Source organism: Castor canadensis, chromosome 8 (assembly GCF_047511655.1).
Source record: "Castor canadensis chromosome 8, mCasCan1.hap1v2, whole genome shotgun sequence".
Classification (NCBI taxonomy): Eukaryota; Metazoa; Chordata; class Mammalia; order Rodentia; family Castoridae; genus Castor; species Castor canadensis.
Window position 1 is genome coordinate 7,825,560 of NC_133393.1, and position 13,622 is coordinate 7,839,181.

At 43.3% G+C, this 13,622-nt stretch overlaps 1 protein-coding gene across 2 annotated transcripts in view; it reads right to left on the reverse strand.

Annotated features, from left to right (window-relative positions):
- The window catches only part of Tfap2d (transcription factor AP-2 delta), a 59,192-nt gene extending 46,873 nt beyond the window's left edge, over positions 1-12,319 (reverse strand). Inside the window, exons 1-3 of one of the 2 annotated variants that reach the window (XM_020153896.2) lie at positions 12,083-12,319; positions 10,454-10,951; positions 6,833-6,893 (exon numbers count right to left, since the gene is read on the reverse strand). In XM_020153896.2, coding sequence (XP_020009485.1) covers positions 6,833-6,893; positions 10,454-10,951; positions 12,083-12,121 — 598 coding nt within the window. In that variant the 5' untranslated portion in view covers positions 12,122-12,319. Of the gene's footprint in view, positions 1-6,832; positions 6,894-10,453; positions 11,082-12,082 lie in introns of those variants that run through there. The other variant, XM_074081687.1, reaches the window with a different exon arrangement.
- Between the last annotated feature and the right edge of the window lie 1,303 nt (positions 12,320-13,622).

A 13,622-nucleotide genomic window follows, 5' to 3' on the forward strand; every position in this document is an offset into this window, starting at 1 on the left:
GAGTATATATTGCTATGGATTCCCTGCTTGCTAAGGCAGGGAAAAGACACAATTTTAGGCCTTTCATATCTTTATTAATCTTACGTAGGTTAGGGGGCTAACTGAGGAAGAGGCAGATGACCATTATTTCTGTAAAAGGAATTAAATCAGATTCCCTTCTACTAAAAAACTACCCTCCTTTTAGCAAAGTGAACCCCAAGTCAGCTGCTCCCAGGAAACCCGACTGAGTCAGCTACATAGCCCTCCACAAAGTTCCTGTGCCACGACTGTCTGCTCCTACACCCAGTCAGGTCTCTGGCTTATGCTCAAATAAGCATGTATTAGGTAAGTTACACTGGCTGCATATTAAGAGCATGCTTTATGCACACACAAATTGCCTGAAGGATTTATTTTGTATTCAGGATTAGCCATCAACTCTATAGTCTTTCATTTTTCATGTCATAGCATCTTTAAAGGGAATTTCTTTTGCTTTGATACTTGGCATTGCTGCAGCCTTGGGGAGCTCTCTCATTCTGGCTAAAGATTTGGCAACTTGTAGGGTTTACAGCAACTTGGGGAACCTGATATCTCTCTTCTCAGTGGTTAATTTTTAGGGATATAGAGAAAAGTAATAAAGTTTTGAATGCATAATCCAGGTAGCAAAATGGTAGAATGCTTCTAAAGTTAGGACCCAGACAATAGATGACGATGAGATCTCAAAGAAGGAAAGTCATGAGTGGACCTCACCAAGCCATTTACGGCCCTTATCTCCAGTGTTGACTAAGCTCAAATTCCTCATGGTGCCATGAAGTTCTGTGATACCCATTCAGCACCCCAGTTAGGGATATCTCTGGTGCCAGACCCACAGTGCTCATGCTGAACTTCTCTGGAGTTCATCTTTTCCCTATTTATACTGCACAAGAGTAGTTTTTCCATGGAGGTCTCTGTTTTAAAATTTGAAAATCTGAGACAAGACTTTTTATTTCCAGTGATACTGCAAACTCTAATGAATAGCTACAGTAACTGTGTAAGAAATCAAGAATTACCTATTCAAGGTCATTTGTCTAGGACATGGGTTTTATAAAAAGAGTGATTTTGCCAAAGTTCAAACACTTACTGTGTGACCAAACCAGGCACAGAATACACAAATGAAATTGTACCTTGTTAGATACTGCACAGTCTGCTTTTTTGTTTTTGACTAGCTGGAGATATCTGTCCCTACGTCTGTGCGCAGTTAGGGATTGTAGAAAAAGTCCTGGGCTGCAAGTGAGAACTTGGCCAACTAACATCCCATGCTTTCTTGGAACGTAATCCTTTTGGTCTCAGTTTGTCCATCTGAAAAATGATGTTCACACCTTCTCTACTTATCTCCCCAGCCGGTGGGGGGGAGAGGGGGAGGAGGGGGTAACAAGCAAAGATCACCCAATCTGCCATCAGGCTGAGCGTGCCAGCTGTGGAGCTGGACGAGAATCTACCCACAGTCTGCGCAGCAACGGAATGGGAAAGACAAGTGCTAATGGAAGGAGCCGCGTTTCCTCTTCTCATCGCAGGCAATTAGGGCAGAGGAAACAGCAGCGGTTGTCTCCAAAGAGCTGTGACTCCCCTGAACCCCCTACAGCTGCTTCTGAACCACATGCTGGGTCTCCGCGCCTCCCCCTCTATGAACCCAGCTGTGGCAAGAGGCCCCCAGCGCTCTCCAGGTGCGATCAATACTTCCTGGCCTGCTTCCGGGCGCTGGGCCCTTGCGCTCAGCCTCTCCAAAGCCGCAGCACCGCCCCACTTGTCCCCACGTCGGTGTTGACATAATTAGACCAAATCTTGGGAGCAAAATAAATGTTCTGTTCGCCTTACAGCCAAACAGATGTTTACAATTCAAATGAAAGAAATACAAACGGCAGGGATTTTCTCTCCCCTTCTTCATCTCCAGTGATGGCTCTTTTCTGACACATTAAAAATGTGTAAGCGATTACAAGAGTTTCCTGTCCCTGTGTGTTCTGCGGGTGCATTTTCTGCTAGAAATCTTTCTGGATCTTTCTGGGATGCTTCCACCCTCCTGCCCTATTTGACCCCCTCCCCTTCTGGCAGTAGATATTAATTTATAATCAAACAGCAAAGGGGTGGGGACTTAATTGCTATAACATAGGCCTTTGATGATGTGTCAGTAGCAAATTGTGCTCTTCCGAGGAGGAATACCCGATTACAGGTATAACCGGATTACCACGACGGAAAGAGTTTCTCTCCAAGCAGAACAAAAGAAGGCGGGATCCGCACAGGGATAGGGCGGGTTTAACGTGGAAGCCAAAGTGTAATGGTGTGTGGGGAGGGATTAAGCCCTACTCCCCAATGCAGACAGTGCTTTGCTTTGGATTTGGGTGATTTTAAAAGTAGTAAAGAATTTAAAGAAAAGGTAGTAAGCTATAGAAAAGCACACCTCCCACCCCACCACCCCAGCGTACACACGTCCAATAAATCAAACTTTTAGATCCTTTGTTGCAAAGTTTTAGACTTCATATAAGAGACTGAGTTTCAAACTCGCAGAATTTATGTTTAAGGGTTATGGAAGCAGGTAAAGTTGCAAGTTTATCTCCAGCTGTATTTTCGCCCACAAAGGATGAGCTGAAGAGATGAGTCTGGGCAAGTTCGAATAGAGGATTCAGGGCAGTATCTACTCCGGAGGTGCTAATTTAGGAAGGGAAACGAGACTTCCTACCCTCCTCCAGTTTTACCCCTTTCAGAAGTTGCTGAAAGAGTCTGGGTTCTCGCCGACAGGAATTTCAAGGCTCAGGCCCTTGCAATACCCTAAGAAGAAAAGGAAGGTACATCCACCTGCCCAAGCAGCGCGGGAGCCGCCACGAGGGCTGCAAAGAAGAAGAGAGGTCAGTTCCATACAGCCCATTATTGGCAGACAGGGCGATTAAAGAATATAAAGCTTCATTTCAAGGAAGTATTTTTTAAAAATTAAATCAGATCTGACAGTGTTTGTACCGTGGAGTAAATACCTCTGCCTTGGCGTGCCAGTCACCTATAAGCGATTTGAAAACCTCCAACTCGCTTAAAACGTGCAGAGTTCAAATCATATTAATTCCCACCAAAATGTTTTGATTCAAAGTAGTTTGTATTTTGTGTAGCCACGGGCAATCGGGAAAGCACTCTTGCCTGCCAGTGGCCGGGTCGCTCCCTCTCCGCATGGCCCAGAGGCTACCGCGGTATTTAAGCTTCCGAAATTAGCCTGGGGCAGCAAGGGAGGATGATCACAAAGAGAAATGAGGGCGCTTCCCCTCTTCACTTTTTTCTTCCCCCCCACCCCCAGTTCTTTTTTTCTTTCTTTCTTTCTTTCTTAGTTTGCCATCCTGATTTCAGAAAAGAGACCAGGGCCAAAATGTCACTTTCTACCCACATATGGGGTTGGGTCTTCTTATGTCACCACCATCTCCATCTGAAGGCCACAGCCTCTTACCCCATTGGACTCCCACCCTTAGATTCTAACCTGGATCCATTCATTATTAGCTTCATCATTTCGTCGTCATCAACATTGTTCTTATTATTAAATACTTAGAGTGAGAAATGAAAGGGACCGGCGTCTGACAAAGGGGAGGGGGCCATGGGGGAACCTCAGAAGGTTCATGGGGAAAAGAAGAGTGGGTTTTCTTTTCTTTCTTTTTTTTAATGATTAAAAACATAGACGACTCCTGTAAATAGAAGCCTAGTTTCTTCAAGAGATGCCTTTTGAAACCCAGTATCTGAATATTCAACGAAGGCAAGGCTCCACTCTGTACGAACGACATTAATATGATCTCTGCAGAGTTTTCTACTCAGAAATATTAACATATCAAAGCTGACGCCCGAGGCGAAAGAAGCTATCGATACGCGAGCACAGGGTAAAGTAAAGATTATTGGTTCTGATGGTTGGAGTGGAGGAGCTGCGGGCAAAATCGCGCACACCATTAGCCAAGAGTGAGCGCACCGAGAGCTGCGACTCCGAGTCGGTGACAAATATTTTATCTAGGTGGTAATTACCTCGTCGCTGCCTTCTCTTCCACGCATCTTTTGGCTCTCAGGCTTTCATTACAGGCAAAAACAATGTAATTGACATTTAAAATGAGTCAGAGAGATGGCATTTCCTTCTTTGTAAGTGACCAAATTTAAAGAATAAGGGCTAACACCCAATCCCTCCATCCACCTGCTGCAAACTAGGATGGTATCTCTGCCAACTCACGTCGGATACATGGGCATGTATCTTTCTTCAAGATAAATATATGGGGAGTCTTCAGAAGTGAAATCTATGTTTTTCTATACTGTATATCATTAGAAATCTAACTTTATCCAAGAACTTAGCAAAGAGAACAAATGGCAAAACGTTGTGCTTTTCAAGAAATCGGGTTTTGTAAAGCATGGAATGGAAAAAAAAAAGATATCATCACCTAAGCTGTTAAACCATGGTACAGCAGAGCACTTGAGGCAATGACCTGCTTTTTTTTTTTCCCCTGAGCAAAGGTGATCTAAGGTATTGGTTATTGGAAGCCCTGTGCACAATTTTGACAATAGAATAAAGGGGCTTCTTAAGTATTTCTTCAAAAATGGGGAGTTCTGAGATGAAGGACAGTGCTGGTGCTGACAAAATATGCACCTCTTTCAGGCAATATTTCCTTGCTATCCACTTGTACTTTGTCATGAACATGAATAGTTTTAGAGTAAACAGACACATAGAGGCACACATCCCTTTTTACAAGGCTCAAATTGGCCTAAGACACATGGAAATGGAATAAGCTCACCAGCTAAAATCTGAATTACTTGGAAGTGTGGGGGAGGGGGGGAGGGAAGGAAGCTATGGGTTAGTCAAACAATATAGACGTGAGCCCAAGTTGCATCTTCATTCTCTTTGGAGTTACAGTGCTCTCCTATATAATCAATGTGTGGTTTCATTTAGCAGATTAAAAGACGATTTTTAAAAGATAAAACCAACAGGTACTGAATTCTATGAGAACAATAAACGTCAGCTAAAGGAAACTTTCTGTGGCTGTGATAATGTAAGGTTGCACCTAAAAGCTTTAGCATTTCTTGGGAATTCTCCCTGGAAATTCAACTGGTTACATAGCCGCGTCCTCTCTGGTTCCCGTCCTGTGCCTCTAATTCCCACCCTCGGCCAACTGTCTCACAGTCGTGTGTAACTGTCAAACATTCAAGAAGACAATCCTCTAGCAAGTACGAAACTGAATGTAAAACCGCAGTGGCTCGAGCTAGCTAGCTCTCCGAGCAGCGGGCTTCCGTTCCTAATTAGTGGCGCTGTCCTTCAGCACCACCGTCTCCTCTTTGCGCCCTGAGCGCCTGGTCTCACCTTTAGTTTTGTCGGTACCAAAAGACTCCAATGAGCATGTCTCAGGGGCCCCCTTTTCATTGTGTAGTTTTTTTTTTCACTTGTCCAACAGTGTGTATATTTTATTTTAATATTCACTAGTCTTGGGTCTATTTCATGTCATTCCAATATGGCTGAGTACTGACTTGCCTGGCAGGTTTAATATTGCTCATTAAAAAAGAAGTCTGTGTGTAGCAATATCAGTCTTTTTAAAAATAGTTTTTAAATCTTTGAAGGTGAAACAACAGAGTTGAATGGCTCTTTTAAATCTAACCTAAATTCCAAGTATACACTATAACAGCTAAGTCCCAAAAGGAGACCACTCTTTGTTTTCTTTCCTCTTGAATTTAAATGTTCCATTGGATATTAGGTTGTGAAATCTGCAGTTTAAACACAAAGGACTGACTCCACTGATTTCTGTGACTATACTTTTCTCTCCAGAACAAATTATTCAAGTTGCTTAGAAGGAATGGGGAGAGACTAAAGGACATTTATTTGTTACCATCAGAAGTGACTCAGTTTTAGTGGTTTGGATACTAAAGACAACTGTGGCCCTGGAGCAGGAATTAGTCTTGGTGAATAGACCACATCTTATTAATTCGTATGAAGTTGGGATAACAGCTGGTCCCTCTTGCCTTGTGTGCTCCTCTGGTTACTCAGCATGCTAGGAAAATAAACTTCAGAGGCTCTGGGTACAGTTAAGCAGAGAAGCCAACAAAATCTGCACTGCCTTGAGGCCCTGTGAATGTCATAGTTCAAAACCTTTTGTAAAAATGGAACATCTGAGATGCAGCCCCCGTCAATGCTTGAGCTGAAAGCAACAGCTCTGTCTTCTCCTCTCGCCTTCCCCCCACCTCCCAGTTCCATGGGTAGCTCTGGATTCAGATGTTTTCCTCAACAGATGGGAACAAGAAAGCTTTATCCAGTACACTTAACACTACCTCCTCCTCCCACCCTCCCTCAAAGAAAGAAATGTTCTGGACACTTAGAAAAATAAGGCAGCTACAGTTTTGGTGTTTCATTATCCTCCCCTAAAGCCTCAATGATCTAGCCTTTCACAGACTCCCTCAAAGTCTCACGCTAACACCATCACCTCAAACACCCAGGCTGTGGCTGGCACATTAAGGCTAAAAAGACCAGAAATTCTGCTCGAGGATGTGGTATTGATGATGGGGGAAAGGGTGTGAATAGTTTTTTGTTGTTGTTGTTTTTCTTCAGGGCTTTTTTTCCCCCCACTCTTTAACTTTGATCCTGTCACTGTTCTGTGAAGAGCAGCAGATAACTCCTAGCACAAGTCTTTTGGGCTCAGCCTGTGTGTAAACCTCACTTGAAGAAGGGAGGCTTTTTAATGTGGACATACCTGTATCTGCCTGGAATAATTGACAAAAATAACTGTCTTGTGACTCAACAGACAAGGAACCTGATCCTTACAAACACCACCAGATCTTCAAAACAAACTAACAGATAAGAGAATGTTTAAGGTCAAAATGTTCTACTTACCTCTTCTTATCACTCCACCTTGGCCATTGAGAACCAGTCCACACTGGGCTTCCACAGAACCCTGAATAAGAGAAAAAGAAATAAATCATTCAAATATGATGAGTATGACCATGTGGGTAAAGTATCCAGGCTAGTCCATCCCTGAACTCCCATCTCAAGAGACAGTTAAAAACAATCATTGAACTGGGACAAGTTTGCCAGCAAACTCAATTTTAAGAAAAAATTGCAAGAAAAACCACACTCTGAAAGTTGGATAAATCTTAAAGGTATGCATTTTATATCACCATCCCATATTACACTTCAAAGTGCCTGAGAGCCTTTCATCCTGGCATAAGAGAATGAGAAACCCTTTGAGTCCCCATCAGGACACATAGCACATATATACAGAAGGTGTACATTCGAGTGTGGAAAATTATACTTCCAGTGTCAAGTCTGGAGCTCAGAGGAACCATTTCACATGGGGGATTAGAAACACCTTATGAGGGTTCTGTTTTACTCCAAATGTAGAAACACTTATAATGCCACCCAAAATGGGCCTAATGGAGGAAATACCTTCAGGTTCACTCACTGTAGACCGTCGGGCTCCTAATGGGTTGAGTAGTCATTTGAGCTGGAAAACTGGAAAGGGTTTGTTGATTTTATTTTTATTAAGAAAAATAAAAATTTCTCTCTTCTTTTTTTCTTTCTCCTAAATCAAAATGTGTTAAAAGCTCATTTTCCTTTACAAACAGACGAGGTATTGGACATGAAAGAGGCCTTGAAGGGTGTTAACCTACCCAACAGCCCGTGAAGAGTTAAGTAAATGCGGAGAGAGTCGGTGCATAATAAAAACCCACTTTACAAAACAACCTTTACAGCCCTGGCTCCCTTTTGCCTCCCCATTTTCACCATATTGAGGCAGGCCTGTAAGACCCCCCTTTTCAACCTACTCACCAGTTCTTTCTTATTTTAAATGTTCTGCCTTAAAGTGATTATCAAATCAATATGAAAAAAAAAAAAACTTGGAGACTGAGCATAAATTAAAGCGGTGATGGGAAAAGGTGTGACAGTTTTCTTTGTTGGCCATAGCAAATCTTTTTAGGGGACTCAAAGATGGAACTGAAGCCACAAGACTGTTTGCATCTGTTAGGCAGACTTAGACTGCCCTCCAAACCATTGGACTTTCATTTAAAATTCTGTGCAGGGAAAAGTATATTTACATTTGTTGCATTTGAAATGAGGCATATGCTGATGAATGTTTTAAAAAGGAAGAAATAAAAGGAGAGAGACGGGTTGCTCCCACACACTCCCTCCTCATTTCTTGTTTCAAATGTAGCTATGACTGACTCGTTCTTTTTCATTCTGTCAACTAGGTCAAGAAAGAGTGGAAGAAAATAACTTGCCAGATTTACAAACTTGCTTCATAGTATTCATATATACATATATATATATATATATATATATATATATACTTACATATGTATAAGCATGCACGTATGCATCTACAGACAAGTACATATCTATGTAAACATTTGTATGTACATCATACACCATACTCTATTTCACTGAGTACCTTGGAGTGTTTCCCTCCTCAGTATGAGTAATGTGACCTTAATATAAGTGATAAAAAGGAAAAGAGAGAACAAGTATAGAAGAAAGAGATACATTGGAGAAAAGATTTCAAAATATCTGAAAATTAGAAGGCAAAGGACTTCCAGGCTCTCCAAGGGAGTGAATCACTTTCCCTCTCCGGTGCACTGTTAAGATGTTTATTTTCTTAGATGAAACGAATCTTGCTGTCTTCACTTAAACTTTCCCCCTTCATAAGTAAAACATGTTGTTTGGTTGGATGACATTGCATAAATGACCAGTTGAATGGCACTAAGTCGAAAATTGGATAAACTATGGTGTCCTCTTGCACGGGACTCTCTCTTTGTCTGGTGCTTGCAAATGTTTTAATCCCCTCTTTTGAAAAATGCCCGGCTTTGTGCCTTGCACAGAAAAAAAATTTGTACAGATACAAAAAGATCAGCAGCAGACGTGGCTATTAAAAGGGGTAAATAGGTTTTAGTTGAGCTAAGCATTGAATGGCAGATTTCTTTCCCCTTGAGACATAAGGGGATCCTTGTGAAAAATGTAAAAATGACCTAAGCGTATAAAATTATTTCTTGAATATAAGTGTAGAAAGTCAAAGTTTATGTAGCCAAATCTTTTTTCCTGTGCACTGATCTTGTGGCCAAGGCCCTTTGTTGGAACTGTAAGGGCTTTCACTTTAATTTTAAAATAATCCCCTGCTCAGAAGTAACTGAGGGGAAAAGATTTTCTGTGCGCAACAAGGGATCTCTTACGTCTCCAAGTTATGTTCTTGGAATATCTCCCCATTCATTCAGATAGCGTAGAGAAAGTGGCCAGCTTTGTGCAGACCGAAAAAATAGGGACTCGCAGGTAGAATTGCACTTTCTGTGAAAACAAGCTACCAATTTGGATCTTCTAGATTATTATTCTAGACAGTCATGGATTATTTTGCTTGTAATGTGCCTAAGACAACATGAATGCCTAGTTATAAATTCTGTTGTTGGCAAAGAATGTGCAAAAATGTGTTAAGAAAGTAGGAAAGCCATCATCTGATTGAGTGATGGCTTCCATAGTCTGAATCCCTTCTGATTTAACTCCCCTCTCTCCCTCCCTTCCTTCCTTCCTTTCCTTCCTTCTTTCCTGTTCTCATCCTCCTTCCCTTCTTTCCTTTGCTCCTTCCTCCCTTCCTTTCTTTTCCCTTCTTGTCTCCCTTCCTTTATTTCTTCATTTCTGTTCTTATAAGGAGTTGCATCTTATATAAAATGTAACGGTCTGCAGAGAAAAATAAAAGCAAAAATCTTTGAAGTGGGCCACGCATTTGGGCACATATAAGGCAGAGAAAAACTAGACTCGGTGGTACACAGTGGCAAAATACACTGTGTAGATTCTTTCATTGGGTTTGAGTTTTGAGGTTCTCGTTTGCTGTTCCTTACTTTACACAGCAATCCCATGTTTGCTGAAACTTTTCCTTATGCTCAGTGTTCTAATAATTTCCTGTGAACAACCAAACCCTCTCCCTCATCCATAATAAGATCACCACAAGCTTAGTCTGGGACAGATGCCTGAAATTTGAATGTAGACCCTATAAAATATGATAACTGAGCTTGTGATTGGCCATCAACTTATTGGGTCTTGACTCAGCCCTGTAGACCATGACCTCCCTCACCCATCCTGTCTGTCAGAACCTTGGATTCAAAAAAGACTTCTGTGATGACTGCCCGCAGGTAGGGGCCCGCGGCTAACCATAGGATCCGCGCTTTTGGGTGAAATGCTTCGATCCAATGAAAGGGACAGAATGGGCACACACTCCTCCTCTAATTGTTCTGATAACTTTCTCTAAGTGTGTGTGTGTGTGTGTGTGTGTGTGTGTGTGTGTGTGTGTGTGGAGAGAGAGAGAGAGAGAGAGAGAGAGAGAGAGAGAGAGAGAGAGAGAGAGAAGAGAAGGAGAAGAGAAGAGAAGAGAAGAGAAGAGAAGAGAAGACTTCCAGTCAGTGTATTAATGGAGCCGGGAGGGGGGGCAGGGCGAAGAGGGGAGGGCGCAGACAAATTTGCTGCATGCTTATTTACCTGCAAGTCGTCTGCTCCCGCGGCGGCCAGCCCCAGGCTGGGCCCTGGCAGGAGTCTTTGATCTGGGTGCATTCCATACTGAGAGCCATGGCTCATGAGGGACAGGTCGTGGCGGCGGTAGGCATCGAGACAGCCCAGCTCCCGCCTCTGCTCATCCAGGCAGGAGGACTTGAGCGCCCGCGCATTGTGCAGGTTAATAAAGTCGGTGGGCTCCCCGTGGTGGATCTGCTGGTAGTACTGTTGCGAGTGGTGGAGCGAGTTCAGAGAGTAGGCGTCGGGGGTGACCGCCGGGTGGCTGTGCTGAAACTCGTAATGGAAGGACTGGTGGTGGAGCGGGGTGTACTGGTGGTTAGTGGAGAAGTAAGGGGACGCAAACTCGGTGCCGGTGGTGGAGTAAGTTAAAGGAGAGGAGGAGGAATAGGCGACAGTGGAATTGGCTACGGACTCCAGACAGCCAAGCTGCATCAAACGGTAGCTGTTTGATCCGTCGTGACGTATCTGGAAAGAAGAGGGGGAAAAGGGAGAGCAGAAAAACTTGAGGTTTGTCATTTTGCAACCAAGACGCCACTCTCCCTGAGCTAGGAGCTTTTCTCTGGCTCTCCAAGGACAGCCAGCGCGCAGGGCTCGGGCAGAGCCGCAGCCGGGTCTCTGAGCCTATGCCAGAGAGCCTTTGCGAACAGGCGAACTGGGGGTGGGCGGCCTGGTCCTCACAGTCTAGAGAGCGGGAAAAAAAATCCCCCACCCTATATAGGTGCGGGCGACATCACACACGCACGCACACGCAGACAGACACACACACACATTAACGCGCACACACACACACACACACACACACAGCCCCTGCCCAACTTGTGCAGGGAGCTGGGCGTTGGGGGCCAGGTTTGCAACTGACTCCGGGGCCTCAGGAGCAGGAGAGAGTCCACACTCAGAGCGCGCTGGCCCGCGCCTCGCCATCCTAGCTAGATGCCAGCAACAAGACTCCGCGACTGTCCACGCCGAGATGTTCGGCCAAGGCTGCTCAAAACCATCATTCATATATATATATATATATATATATATATATATATATATATATATACATATATTTATGTATTTAAAAAAGAACAACCCAGTCCGTGCAAATTGTTCAACGTGTTCACTTCCTTAGTCATCTTGGGGAAGATATCCGACGTCCCCTTCTCTCTTCCCTTTCCTTGAATAAGCCCATTCCAAAAGGGTGCGTTTTCCCCATCCCCCCTTGTCCACCTACCGCCCCCCCATCAGTCCCTTTTCTTTGCCTTTCTGAGAATCCTTTTCTGTCTCTATTTCTTTCTCCTCTACGCCCCCCCCGCCTTTATTATTAGGATTATGTTTTCTCCCTCATTATGGCAAGTGTTTCTTAACGTCGCAGAGAGCTGCCCTTCCTGGCGACAGATGTCATAACGAACTTTCTCCCTTTCTCTTCCTTAACTTCCCCGGAAAGCCAGATTATAATTAAACGTAACGGTCCAATATAGATTAGAGACAGGGGAAGCTGCCACCGCAGCCGCCGCCACCGCCGCCGCCACACACACACACACACACACACACACACACACACACACACACACAAACGCGCGCGCGCTCAAAAAAAAAAAAAAGTAATAATACCTCAGCATCGTGGACTAGTCCCGGAAAGGTAGTTGACATGTTGGGTTTCTCCAAAAGCTTACGATGCAATTTTCCCCTCCAAAAAAAGAATCGGGAAAAAAATCCAAACTTCTTGTATTTTCCAATTTTTTTTAAGGAAAAAAAATGTTCTATAGATAGAGATCTAAATTGTAATGGTTTTGCCCAGATCAGATAGCTCCTTGCCTCGTACCCACTTAAAAACCTGTAGGAACAAAATTTTCCCTCTGCACAAAAGCAGCTCCCTGGAACAGATTTTGTACTTGCTGAGTATTTCTTTGGCTGATGTCGTAGGTCCCTTGGTAATATAGAAGTTTTGAAAATTAAGCATCAGCACTGAGAACTGGGAGGACAATAGGCAGAAGAGATTTATCCCAGGAGACAAGGAATAAATATTGTATCTTCGCCTAATAAGGAACTGGAGGTTCTTTCAACATTTTTATCCATTTTTTCCAACCTTTATCATGCTTTTCTATACCGGCTGAGGTGGGGACTCATCTCTGCGGAGAGCATTTGCACACATTTTATTGGGAAGATAGAGATCTATCACCAATATGTATATAATAAAGACAGAAATATATATTAATTAAAGCTTCCTTTTTGCATGAGTAAGTGTTCATTCCCATTGGTTTCACTGCCTGAATGCTTAAAGCTGCCTTTTTTTCCAGCAAGCATCCCAATCAATTTTGGTTAGATTGGGGAGTCTGCCTTCGCCCAAATGGAAACAATACTGCTCTTTCCATATTTACATCGAGTTTGGGTTCTTACCCCTTTTTGAAAGGCAGCACCAGGCGGTGCCTTACACTTTTCAGCAGCTTTTAAAATAAACAACCATGATGGACAGTCCCAAGTCTCCATCATAGAGAAGTGGTGTAACTGGCAATGAATTTAGGGAAAATGAAAGAGAATAAAGATGTGTGGCAAGATTCTACATTTAGGTAAATGTTGCCTTTCACTTGGAACCCAACCCATTTTCCTTCTCTTTTGTGCTTTCCTTCTTCCCTTTTGTAAACAGTACTGGTTGGGGTGTGTGTGTGTGTGTGTGTGTGTGTGTGTGTGTGTGTAGACTATTTAGCAGTGGAACCAGGTATATGAACACTATTACCCCGAAATAACTCTTAAATACTTGGAACTTATATTTTACAAAGAGAGGACAGGAAGGAGTCAGCCTACATCTATCCCCATTTCTTTGGTGGATTTCTTGACTTTCAAACAGTTTTTGAGCTTTACTTCATTCAAAATTTAGCTTTCCCCACCACGGTTATCTAGTGCCTAGAGGGGGTGTTGGTGGCTACAGGCTCGAAATACTGAGGCTTTGCAAGGTTGATCTCTAGTCCTGACTATCTCATAGGAAAGAACTGGCTGGCCCCACAGACTCGTCTCAGAGATAGAAGGAAGGGGTAATTCAGTCTTAATTGCCATTTCATTTGGTTAGCTTTTAAGTGTTTAAGCTGAGAAGGTGTCTTAATAACGAGCCGCAGGCAAACAGGCATGTGCCTTTTTTTCTTTTTTTTCAGGTTGG